The sequence below is a fragment of the Mustela nigripes genome, chromosome 16, assembly GCF_022355385.1.
Source record: "Mustela nigripes isolate SB6536 chromosome 16, MUSNIG.SB6536, whole genome shotgun sequence".
Lineage (NCBI taxonomy): Eukaryota > Metazoa > Chordata > Mammalia > Carnivora > Mustelidae > Mustela > Mustela nigripes.
Genome location: NC_081572.1, coordinates 43,289,435 through 43,301,544, shown reverse-complemented (window position 1 = coordinate 43,301,544; position 12,110 = coordinate 43,289,435). Strand labels below are relative to the sequence as shown.

The following is a 12,110-nucleotide window of genomic DNA, read 5'->3' as shown; positions in this document are numbered from 1 at the left end:
GTGAGCTGCTGAGTGGAAAGCTGGTACTAAGGGTACCACCCTGACAACGAGGGCAGAGTAAGAGACCTGGCAACGTGTTGATAGGAATCTCTGGGCATGGGGTGGGGAAATGTAATCACTGGCATGCAAAGGGTGGCACTGGCTGCAAAACTGGCCCCTCCACCTTCCCCAGTGATTCCATCCCTCCTCTTTTTCTGGGTTCTTACTCTAGCCATTATACCCTTCTGGCATCTGGCATCTCTATTGGTTCCTGCCTTTCATCCTCCTAGTGGACACGTTTTCCTTTTCTCCCCAAAGAGCTTCCTTGCTAGTTCTTCCCTCTCCGCTTCCTGCAGTGTGGTTCTCCTCTCTAAGCTCACCCATGATCCAGTTGCCAGACTTTCCTGAAGCTTTCAGTCCCCTTCGCCATCTTCTCATTGCCCTCCTAGATTCCAAGACATAACACTCCATGTCTTCCTCTATCTCTCTGTCTGCTCTTTCTGTCTTTTCCTGCGGGCTCCTCTGTCTTTACCCGTTCCTTAAATGTTGCTGTTTCTAGAGTTAATGGTACCCCAATATGGCTTCCTTGTAATAAACAATAAAAGTTGCCCCATACTCTGAGCACAGCCCTGGGCCAGGGGCCGTGGCTTGGCAAGCAGAGCTTGGACTGGGCTTCAGGTCCTATTCCCCCCACTCAGCCTGGCACCCTTGTGCCTCAAACACCCAACAAAGCTGCATGGTGCCACCCAGGGCACTATGCTTGGTCCTCGATCCTCTTTTGCTTTACTCTTTCCCTCTGCCAACCTCGTTGACTATCATGGCTCCAAGACTGGAATGTTTTATTTAATCTGTAGACATCTTTTCATTCAACTCCTGTCCTCCTGTTCTTGGGGGTCCTGTGGGTGCCCCAAACTTGCCAAGGCCCAAACTGGATTCATTATCTCCCTGCTCACATACTCCCAAACGTCTATTTTCCTGTATTCCCTCTCTGGGTTAAAGACACCGCCATCCAGCTTCTCATTCAACTGAAAACTTTCCAGATTGTCTGCGTCTCTTCCCTTTCCTCAGTTTAAGGATCGTCTGTCAAAGGCACTACTGGAACAGCTTCCTAACTAGTTTCTCTAACTTCAGAATCTCTCCCCTCTACATCACCCTCCTCATTGCCATTGGGTTTCTTTCATTACACAGAATTAAGCATACTGCTTCTTTATTTAAAAGCCAATTCTTCCAATTAACCATAGGATAAACTACAGATGCTGGGGCATGGCATATAAAAGCCTTCATATCCTGACCAAACGCACCTTTCCAGCTCTATACCTCGCCCCTGATCTCGACACCTTCTTTGTTCTTAACCACATCAGACTATGATGCACAGTTTCTTTAACAAGTTCTTGCCATGTGCTTTAATGTTCTGTGCCTTTGCTGGTGCCTTGTGTGCCCTTCCTCTGTTTTTGGTTTGTTTGGTTGGTTGGTTGGTTGGTTTTGTCTTCTAAAATCTCATCACTCTAAGATCATGCTCACTCATCATCTCTTTTTCAGGCACTTCTGTCCCTAATTCACAGCTCTCTCCTCACTGGTACTACAGTACTACTGGTATGCTAGTACAGATCGTCTAAAAGTTATTTTATATCCTCCCCACCATATTGTGAATTTCTTAAGGGCTAGCCTAAGCTTTGTGGGTCTTGGTATCATCAGCAGCTTGCTCTGTGCCTGGTACCTTGTAAGACATTGAATAAAATTTTGTAAGTCGAATTGGGCAGGGTGCTTGGACATCGTTTTGTGAAAGGACCAATGGCTTTCTTTCAGCATAACTTCAGCCCGTCCCTTTTCTTCGGACATCAGAAGCATCTCAAAATAGGATGTGTTCTGTTGGAGACAGTTATGTCATATCCCCAAACTTTAGCTATGTCTCTGTAGGGACATAGAGATTGTACTTCTCAACTAGTACCTGAGTGTGGATCTTTTGAGATAATAGGGTTCCTTAGAGCCAGTCATGATTCTCAATCGAAGACCTAGGTTCCGGGTTCCACAATAGACTCTCACACTTCTGAGTAGCAGAAAGGATTTTCAATAAGGCAGATACATTTGTATTTGCTTTATCATCCGTGGGTCCCACTTCAACATCTTATTAAAGACTGAGAATTTCAGAGCACGAAAGACAATATAACAGGGCTTCGGAATCTCAAAGCCTTCTAAAACATCTGAGTTATCCCGAAAGCCTGCGGAGAGGATTGGGATGCTCACTGGCAGGTTTTGGAGAGGGTTTGGCGATCCACGGTTAATGAGGAGGACAGACCTCTGTCATTCCCCTTAGTTAAGCCCCAGCACATGCTGGGCTAAGCAGGAAACATTCACTGACTCCCTGAAGCCCAGAATAGGTAGTTTTCTTGAAACGAGCAGATGTATGTTTGTAGAACCGTGGTAGTAGCTCCCGAGTGGGTGGGAAAGAGCTTGCTTCCAATTTTCCCTCAAATACAAGAACTTGGTTCTGACTAGAATCCAAGCAACAAGTTGCCATCGAAAATGCGGTGAATGGTCAGCAAAGGATGCCTACAGGAAGAGCCTTTGGGAACATTCTGTGTGTGTGCGTGTGAAAGACAGTCAACTGATCCTAAACCTGCGCTTAATTATGCAGCCCCTCCCCTCCACCCCGCTGCCTCGAGCGCCCTAAAGGCTTCTGGAAAGGCTTACTGGGTCCCGTCCCCAAGGCCAGAGTATTGGGATCCGGGCCCAGCACGGAACCGCGCAGCCACTCCGGCAGCTAGGAAGCGGGAGCAGGGTGGGCCAGGAAGCCGTGGTCCCGTGGGGCCCACTCACTGCCGCGCCGAGGCGGGGCAGGGGCGCGGGCGGAACCGACCGCGTCGTGAGCCCGCCCGGTCGCCCCTCCCCTGGGCGGGGCCAGCACAGACGGCGCTGACTCAGCAACGCGAGGGGGAGTTTTGTCCCTCCGCGGACCCCGTTTCTCTGGGCCTCAGCCCTCCGCCGCCACCGAGCCGGGTCTCTCTTTCCGGCGCTCCGAGTGCGAGTGGCAGGCAGGTCCGGCCGCTGAGGCAGCGAGCCGCGTGTAACCCCGGTGCTCCCCCTAAGAACCCCGAAGCTACCGGTCCCCAGCCGGGCGGCGTGGCCACCATGAACAACGCGGGTGAGGCGTAGCTCTTCCCCGCCGAGGCCCTAGCGGGGTCCTCTCTGGGGGGTGCTCAAGCTGGGCCCTGGAGGCCCGGCGGCTGGGAGAGTACCGGGCCTGGGACCGGGGGCGAAAGCGGGAATGGAGCTTTCAGGGCGGGCTGGAGCGGTCTTGGAGGGAGACAGCACTTGGGGGAGGTCGCCAGTAAAGGGCTTCGCCGCCGCAAGCGTCATCTCCGGATGGTCGGTCCTCCGAAGTTGGAGCCAAGCAGTGGGAGTCCGGGATCGGCCCTCTAAAACCTCCTTTTGGTGTTAGAAATACCATTTGGTTTTCCAACAGGGCTGAATTCGGAGAAGGTAGCTGCTCTGATTCAGAAACTGAATTCCGACCCTCAGTTCGTACTTGCCCAGAATGTCGGGACCACGCACGACCTGCTGGACATCTGCTTGAAGAGGGCCACGGTACAGGGTGCCCAGCATGTGTTCCAGCACGCTGTGACTCAGGAAGGCAAGCCAGTCACTAACCAGAAGAGCTCAGGTGAGGTCTCACAGCTCCTTGCACACTTTACTGGACCTTCCTGACAGCGCCCCCATTTTGATGTCTTAAGAGTGGTCTTGAGTAGAAGTTTGTGTTGAAAGAACTTGAAGTAAATTTCCAGAGAACAGGCACAGGGAAAGACAGATCCAAGGACGTCACCTTGTGACTTATTTTGATCCTCTGTGCCTTGATAGTGTATGTTTTAAGCACTGAAATGACAAGTCCATGGTCATCTGTTTGAATGTAATTCACTGTATGGTGTCCTGAAGTTAGGTGACTTTAGCCTGGTGTTTTGGAGATACCTTGTTTTGGTACAGAGGGAACCATGCAAAAATGTTCATGATCCAGAAACTCCCCAAAATGTTCTTGCCCTGAAGGCCATACACAAATGTATGAAATGGAAAAGACACGATGTTATTTTTAAGTAGGCTTTTTGGTTGCAGTTTGAGCAGATGTGCTAATGGGCTCACTTCCTGCCAGTAGACCAGTTTGTAATACAGAAAAATACTCAATTCTCATGCCTTACTCCTCAAGAGCTCTTGTTTTGTTGTCTAGCACTGCTGTCAGAAAAACAGCTCCGGTGAAACATTGGTTATCCAGGAATCTAAATAAGGAGGACATTCTTACAATAAAATCGTACTAAAAGAACTTTGTAAAGTGTATCCATTTAAAAATTATTCCCAGTCTATTTTTTTTTTTAAGATTTTATATGTTTATTTGACAGAGATCACAAGTAGGCAGAGGCAGGCAGAGAGAGGCAAACAGGCTCCCTGCTGAGCAGAGAGCCCGATGCAGGGCTCAATCCTAGGACCCTGAGATCATGACCTGGGCGGAAGGCAGAGGCTTAACCCACTGAGCCACCCAGGCGCCCCTCCTAGTCGATTTTTTTTTTTTTTTTTAAAGATTTTGTTTATTTATTTGAGAGAGAGAGAGAGAGCGCAAGTGGGGGAAGTGGGAGAGGGAGAAGCAGACTCCCCACTGGGCAGAATGCGCGATGTGGGGCTCGATCCCAGAATCCTGGGATCATGATCTGAGCTGAAGTCAGACACTTAACTGACTGAGCCACCCAAGTGCCCTACTCCCAGTCCGTTTTGACAGAAAGCAGATCAGTCCTTGCTGAGAGCCAGTCAGAACTCAAAGTGTACACTTCATATGGATATATTTTGTTGTATGTAAATTATACCTCAGTAAAATTGGTTTTTGAATGTTAAGGAAAAAAAAAGTCATGACCTTGCCATAATTACTGTTTTGCCATAGTAGGACGTGCTTGGGATGGTGTGGACTGTCCGGCTACAGATGATCCATTTAGTAATGTCACAGTGGCCCTACATAGTCTGGATTTCAGTGACCTCTGGAATAGATCAGATCTTATATATTCTGTAGTAACACTGTTATTTACAACAGATATCAATACCACATGAGCTATGTAGTTTATTTTCATATTAACAGTTCATCCAGTTTTTTCTTTACTGAGAAATAATATATAATATATATAAATAATATATAAGTGTAATATACTTATAATAATAATATAAGAGAGGTGGCATCCAGACAAACCCAAGGTAAAGAGCTAAGTCATTAGTGACTTTCCAAAACCACTATAGTTACTTATTTTTAATTGTTTTTTCTTGTTACAAAATTGTTATTTTTTTTTTAAGATTTATTTATTTTGAGGGGGGCACATGGGCAGGGGGAGGGCAGAAGGAGAGGGAGAAAGAATCCTCAGCCAGACTCCCCTGAGTGTGGACCCTGTTGTAGGCTCTATCCCAGCACCCTGAGATCATGACCTGAGTTGAAATCAAGAGCTGGCCACCTAACCAACTGAGCCACCCACTTGTCCCAGAAAATTATTGTTCTTCAGTGTAGAATATTTGCAAAATACCAACAAGCATATATTTTTTTCTTTCAGGTCTTTATTCTGTGTGTGTGTGTGTGTTCAATATAGATGGATACCTTACATATTGTTAGGTAACCTGTCTACCTTTCTCACTTACCAATATAGCATGAACATAAGTTCATAGCAGTAAAGAAGTTATGCCCAAAAAAGAAGTCAGGGTTTTTCCTTCTGAATTTTTCTTTAGGAAAGAGAGAGTTACCCTACCCTACAGAGATCCTTGTAATGAGCACTCTTGGCCAATTTATTTTGAAGTAAAATACAATTTGGAAAGCACTTTACTCTGAAAAGACCTCAATCTGTGTGAGTTTTGGATGCTTCTAGAGATCATTGGATTGAATCAGTTTTTTAAAAAGGTGAAAAATTTGACCATAATATATTCCTAGGACAGGACCTCACATGGAAATGTTGGCTATCATTATAAATAGGCCAATGATCACTTAAATCAGTACAGGTAATGGTAACATTGTAGAGTTCATGATTATCTGCTTACCAGAGAAGTTAAGAAGATGATTGTATAATTGGCACGGGCAAACAGTTTTCAGGAACAGCATCATGCATGAATTCAAAACATTGCTGTGACTCAAACATAATAGATGGAAGAAAGATGATGTGTTCTAATTGTAAGAGTGGGTTTAATGATGGCAAAAGCACGATACCAAGATACAAGTGAAGAGTGAATCAGTGTGAAAATGACATATGTGAAAGTGAAGAAAACAATGCTACATCAATTTATTAATGTTAACATGACTTTAAATATCTGTATATGTTTAAATTACTAAATGTTGTAGGTGGACATTTACTATTTCATCTCTATTTTTTAATGTCTGTATGATCCAGTTAGCTAAACAACTTTTTCTTTTTTTTTTCCTAAAGATTTTATTTTACTTGTTTATTTTTGAGAGAGAGAGAGTGTGTGAACCTGTGTGCAGGGGTCAGGGGCAGGGAAGAGGGGCAGAGATAGAGGGAAGAACTCCAAGCTGGCTCCACACCCAGTGCAGAGCCCAATACGGAGCTCTGTCTCACAGTGAGATCGTGGCCTGATCCAAAAGCAAGAGTTGGATGCTTAACCAATTAAGCCACCCATGTGCCCCCGAAGATTTTATTTTTTAAATAATCTCTGCACCCAATGCAGGGCTGGAACTCTCAGCCCGGAGATCAAGGGTCACATGCTCTACTGATTGAGCCAGCTAGGCATCCCAACAACTTTTTCTTTTTAATTCTCTTGGGAGACTGGGGATTGACTTATGTTAGGGTCATCTTATATAGAAGCATATACGGTATGTTCCAGATTAAAGGGTGGGGTCTTTTTAAAGCTTTTGTCATATATTGCCAATTGCCCTCAGGTATTTCGTACCTGTTTAGATCTCTATCCAGACTGTATAATAATGCTGTTTCCCAAATCCATCCCAATACTGGGCGTAATCAGTTAAAAAATAATGTATCCCCACCTAACATTTTGAAAATGTTTCTTTGCCATTTGTATCTTTTTTGGCCAGTATGTATTCTGTATGATCTGTATGTATGATCTCTGCTCATGTCTTTCTAGCCATATTTCTTTTTCTAATGTGATTTTCTTAGGTGATTTGTATTGGATTCTTTAAATGATATGTCAAGAGATTTATTTCATATATTAAGGATATTAAGCCTTTGCATATATATTTCAAATACTAATTCTTACCTTTCTTGTTTTGGTGTTTTAATCTTTCTGTTCTTTCTGATTTAGTTTTAAATTGTTCAAGATCTTCTCATGCATTCAGTTTTGGGAAACAGGGATAGGACAGTGTTGTAATCTATGTGAACACTCAGTCTAATTTCTTGGTTTGCTTTCTTGTTTCAGGGCGATGCTGGATCTTTTCTTGTCTGAATGTTATGAGACTTCCATTCATGAAAAAATTAAATATTGAAGAATTTGAGTTTAGTCAATCTTATCTCTTTTTCTGGGACAAGGTAGGGGACTGATCTTGCAAGATTCTTGTTTCAGTATCAACCTTGATAGGGACTATCTCTTCATTTCTTGCTTTTCCAGTTGTAGTTTGCCTTCCATTATAGATGGGACACCACTTATTCTGATTTCCAAAGTATCAAAGGTTGACTCTTCAAAGGCAGAACTGCTTTTGTTTGGTAGGTGGCTACTTTTTTGCAAGGAAATAATAAGTCTACTTACTGACTCACCTACTGCTTCTTTGTTTCTTAACTTATTTAAAATATTTTATTTAGTTTTTAGTAATTTCTCCTTTTACCGTCTTTATTTAGGCTATTTGGTCTTTCTAGGACCTAATTTCCCATCTCTGGGCAGTACTTATATGAAAAACAGTAAATAATTTTACTTAATTTTTTAATTTTTAAAATGTACATCATAAAAGTGTTCATTAGATATTTACTGATTAAGACTCTAAATATCAGATTTTGTTTCAAAATAAAGCAGTGCACGGTTTTGGATAAACTATTGGAAGGTAGCTATAGAAATATAAGAAGAAACTTTAAATATTCTTATGAAGCCAGATACTGATACTTAATTACCAACTTTAGTTTAAAAATACCTACTGTGGTGGGGCTATGGTAGGCCCAAACTCCTGTTGTATTGCTAGTGCCAATAAAAGTTTTAGCTCTCTTTTCCTTTAATTTTATTTAACTTCTCTTATCTAGGTTGAACGTTGTTATTTCTTCTTAAATGCTTTTGTGGAAACCGCTCAAAAGAAGGAGCCTGAGGATGGTAGGCTGGTGCAGTATTTGCTTATGAATCCTGCGAATGATGGTGGACAGTGGGATATGCTTGTCAATATTGTTGGTAAGAGCCTTTCTTTAATGGAACTGAAACAGCATGATCAAGCAAGGTCCTGTAGTTGGGCATGGGCTGTCTCTTTGGTGGTTATGTGCAGGGTAAAATCAGTCCCCCAGGAAGATGTACAGTTAGCTCTGAGAACTTTTATCTCATACTCTAACCTTTTAAGTACCTTTCTTAAATGAGAGGTAAGGAGATAGGTACTGTAAAGAGTTGGCTGGGGAAGAAATGGTTGTATTAAGTAGAACCAACTTGCTATGAAAAAGTTTATCTTTTGTCCATCAATGTAATCAAGACACAGCTGTTTAATAACAACTGCAGCTGTTTAATAATATCCTCGTTCAAAAAAGTGGTGTCTTTTGGGAAAACCTCCTCATGCTGAGCTCTTTACATAGAATTATAGATAAAAAGAGCAGAATTCTTTCTTAGATCTATTGATAAATATCCAGATTCAGTGACCTGTTTGATAGATATGAAGCATAAGATCGTTAAGTTTTCAGATTTAGACCAGCAAACAATGGCCTGTTCTTTAAAGCAATAGCTATTTTTGCCACAGTTTCTAGTGCTGGAGTATGCTTTTACCTTACTGAACACCAAAATGTGTTTTCTTTTAGAAAAATATGGTGTCGTCCCTAAGAAATGCTTCCCTGAATCTTATACGACAGAGGCAACCAGAAGGATGAATGATATTCTGAATCACAAGGTGCAACATATGGAGCAGGGTGGGATTGAATTTAGTGTACTTACCTTAAAACTCTTAACTGATTTTCAAGAGGGATTCCTGGGCATTTCAGTGTACAGTTTATGTACAAGGTAGCTACTCAGTGTCTTTCAGAGGCAGTGTAGCTACATATTAACTTCAAAAATAATTGAGCTTAGAGAGGTTTTTTTTTTCTTTTTAAAAAACTTCAACTTTTATTTCTATTGATTTAAATTTTTTTTTTAAGATTTATTTATATATTTATTTGACACAGAGAGAGAGAGAGAGAGAGAGAGCGCACAAGTAGGCAGAGCGGCAGGCGGAGGGAGAGGGAGAGGCAGGCTGTCTACTGAGCAGGAGCCCAATCCGGGGCTTGATCCCAGGACCCTGGGATCACGACCCGAACTGAAGGCAGATGCCCTACTGACTGAGCCACCCAGGTGCCCCAATTTAAATGTTTTCTTATGGGTACTGAGGAAAGAAAGTCCCACGCTTAATATGGGCCATAAACCCATTGGGTTCCTAGTGGCTGGGAGAATTTTATGTTCTAGTAAAACCAGAGAGAATTATTTGTGAGACTTTCTTAAAGAGTATGCAGAGTTCTGAGGCGTCCCCAAACCACATCAGTGTAGTTTATCCACCCACTAAAGATTTGATGTAGTCACTGAACTGCTTTTTATTGCTTCAGTTATCTTACTGAATCATTCTTTTTCGCTACATAACCCATTTTCCCAAGGTGGGAGATATATATATATATATATATATATATATATATATATATTTTTTTTTTAATTTTAAATTTTTAATTTTTTGAGTAAACTCTGCACCCAACGTGGAGCTTGAACTCACAAACCCGAGATCAAGAGTTACATCCTCTATTGACTAAGCCAGCCAGGCACCCCCCCCCCACCCACCCTAGAAAGGTTGGATGCTACTCCACCAGCCAGACCTCTTTTTTGAGAACTGGGAGTTTCTAGAATCACCTTTCTTGACCTACAAGGCTGAGGTTGGATTTGTCACCCCTGGGAGAAAGATTGGATTTTAATATAAACTATAGATGTGTTTCCCCAATATTATAAGTAGGTTATTTTCCACCCAGCAAACTCAGAATTCTTATCCACAGGTTAAAAGATCCTTAATAGTATATCTTTGCATTTCATTTTAGAGGAGAACAAGATCCTTTTTAGAGCACTGTGGTTAGATTTAAGACTCACCTTTATCTCAGGTACTTTCAAAATTGAAAACAACAAAAATGAAAACTATAAGGTTGGCATAGCTATTGTTATAATGATTTGGTAAGGAAGGAGAAGTGAACAACCAGTAAAATTCTAAATAAAAATCTACTAGAGTGACTTAGTGGCATAATAATCTTAAGTCTCTTGCTTTTCCTAGGAGTGATAGGCATTATGGAATCAGACGTTTTCCCCATACCTAGGCCCATATTGGCACAGAGAGTATCATTAGTTGAAAAGCAGAACAGGTCCCTCTAGAATTCTTTGGGAATAGGCCATGTTTTTTCCCTGTATGGAAAGTTTTTAGCCATTTTAAGTGGACTGGTTGGAGAGATACATACATGTTTTTATGAACTTTACCCTGGGTCTTGGTTTAGTTACACTTCAAAAGAACTAGTACTGGTCTACTAGACTCATTTATATTGAAGTTGGGTTAACTATTTGGAGTACTGAATAAGTTTCTGTCATAGATGAGAGAATTCTGTATACGACTACGGAACCTGGTACACAGTGGAGCGACCAGAGGAGAAATCTCAGTCACACAAGATGTCATGATGGAGGAGGTAATAACAATTATTTGGATTTTTTGTGACTATTCTAAAGAGCTCTCAGAATATTTCCATCTGTTAAACTGATTAGGGAGCACAGTCATCACAGTAAATGTAGAATTGAGTTGAAAATTAATTACTTTACAACTAAAAAACTGAGGTGTAAACTTTGTATTTTCATATGGGACTTGCACTTAACATCTTCTAATTTTCAATTTAATGTTCTATACAATTCATTATTTTATTCATTTCATAAATATTGAGTATCTGCTAAGACTTTGGCACTAGGGATACAAAAAAGAGAAAGACATAGTCTCTACAAAGTGTTCAATCTCTTGGAAAAAGAAACATACGATTAGTTATGGTATATCCTGTGTCACAGGTGTGTAAAAAAGGATTTTTTAGTCCTCTAGGATTCTCTCTTAGAGGAGGGAGTAACTAATTCAACAAGCTGAAGGTTTCATGGGGAAGATATTTGAACCAGCTCTTAAAAAACAATAGGAATTTATCAGATGGCTGATTGGGAAGACCATTCTAGACAAAGGGAATTGCATGTACAGTGGCATGAACAAAGGTAGAATCCTCAGAGAACAGTGTAGCTGAAACATAGTATCTTGTGTATGATTGGTAGCAAATAAAGCTGGAAAGGCAGGACCGTAAGGGATCTTCAGTAGTGGCCAGGACTTTTGGCTTTATTTTGTAGGAATAAAGATTGGAAGCTGTTGATGGTTATGTCACTTAAAATAATGTATGTGAAAACATTTTGGAAAACATGAAAAGCATTAAGCAAATATTAGGTGGTAATATTTATTATCAATGCAGTTAATCTTTATTAAGACTATACATAATACAGATGGATATGTATCAAAGTATGAATTACTTTGAGAAAAGAAAAAGCATTTCCCTTTTTCATCCAGTGGGCCCATTACTAGTGGGTTCCATGAGTAGGAACCAGTCAACTAACAGGATCCTTTCAAAACTGTATAGAGTTAAAATGGCCTAATTTTTTCACTGCCGTGGACAAACCTAATGCTTCACTTGTGTTTTCCTTTGAATTTCAGAGAGCCAGTTAAAGTGTAGTTGAGAGCATGGTCCTTGGAATCAGACTGTCTTGAGTTCTAGTCTTCTCATTATTTAACAGGTGTGTGACCCAGGACAGGTTCCTTGAGCTCTCAGGTCTGTTCAAGTAAATGTGTCTAGCCTAGTGCTTCACACAGTACTTGTTTTTCCTTTCCTTTCCTTTCCTTTTTCTCTTCTTTTCTTTCTCCCTTTCTTTCTCTCCTTTTTCTTTCTTTCTTTCTTTCTCTCCTT

At 41.6% G+C, this 12,110-nt stretch overlaps 1 protein-coding gene across 1 annotated transcript in view; it reads left to right on the top strand.

Annotated features, from left to right (window-relative positions):
• The first annotated feature begins 2,887 nt into the window (after nt 1-2,887).
• The window catches only part of BLMH (bleomycin hydrolase), a 47,325-nt gene continuing 38,102 nt past the window's right edge, over nt 2,888-12,110 (top strand). The window contains exons 1-6 of the mRNA XM_059378766.1: nt 2,888-3,121; nt 3,443-3,640; nt 7,375-7,484; nt 8,184-8,325; nt 8,934-9,022; nt 10,722-10,814. Of these exons, the coding sequence (XP_059234749.1) occupies nt 3,109-3,121; nt 3,443-3,640; nt 7,375-7,484; nt 8,184-8,325; nt 8,934-9,022; nt 10,722-10,814 (645 nt within the window). The 5' untranslated portion in view covers nt 2,888-3,108. The remainder of the gene's footprint in view (nt 3,122-3,442; nt 3,641-7,374; nt 7,485-8,183; nt 8,326-8,933; nt 9,023-10,721; nt 10,815-12,110) is intronic.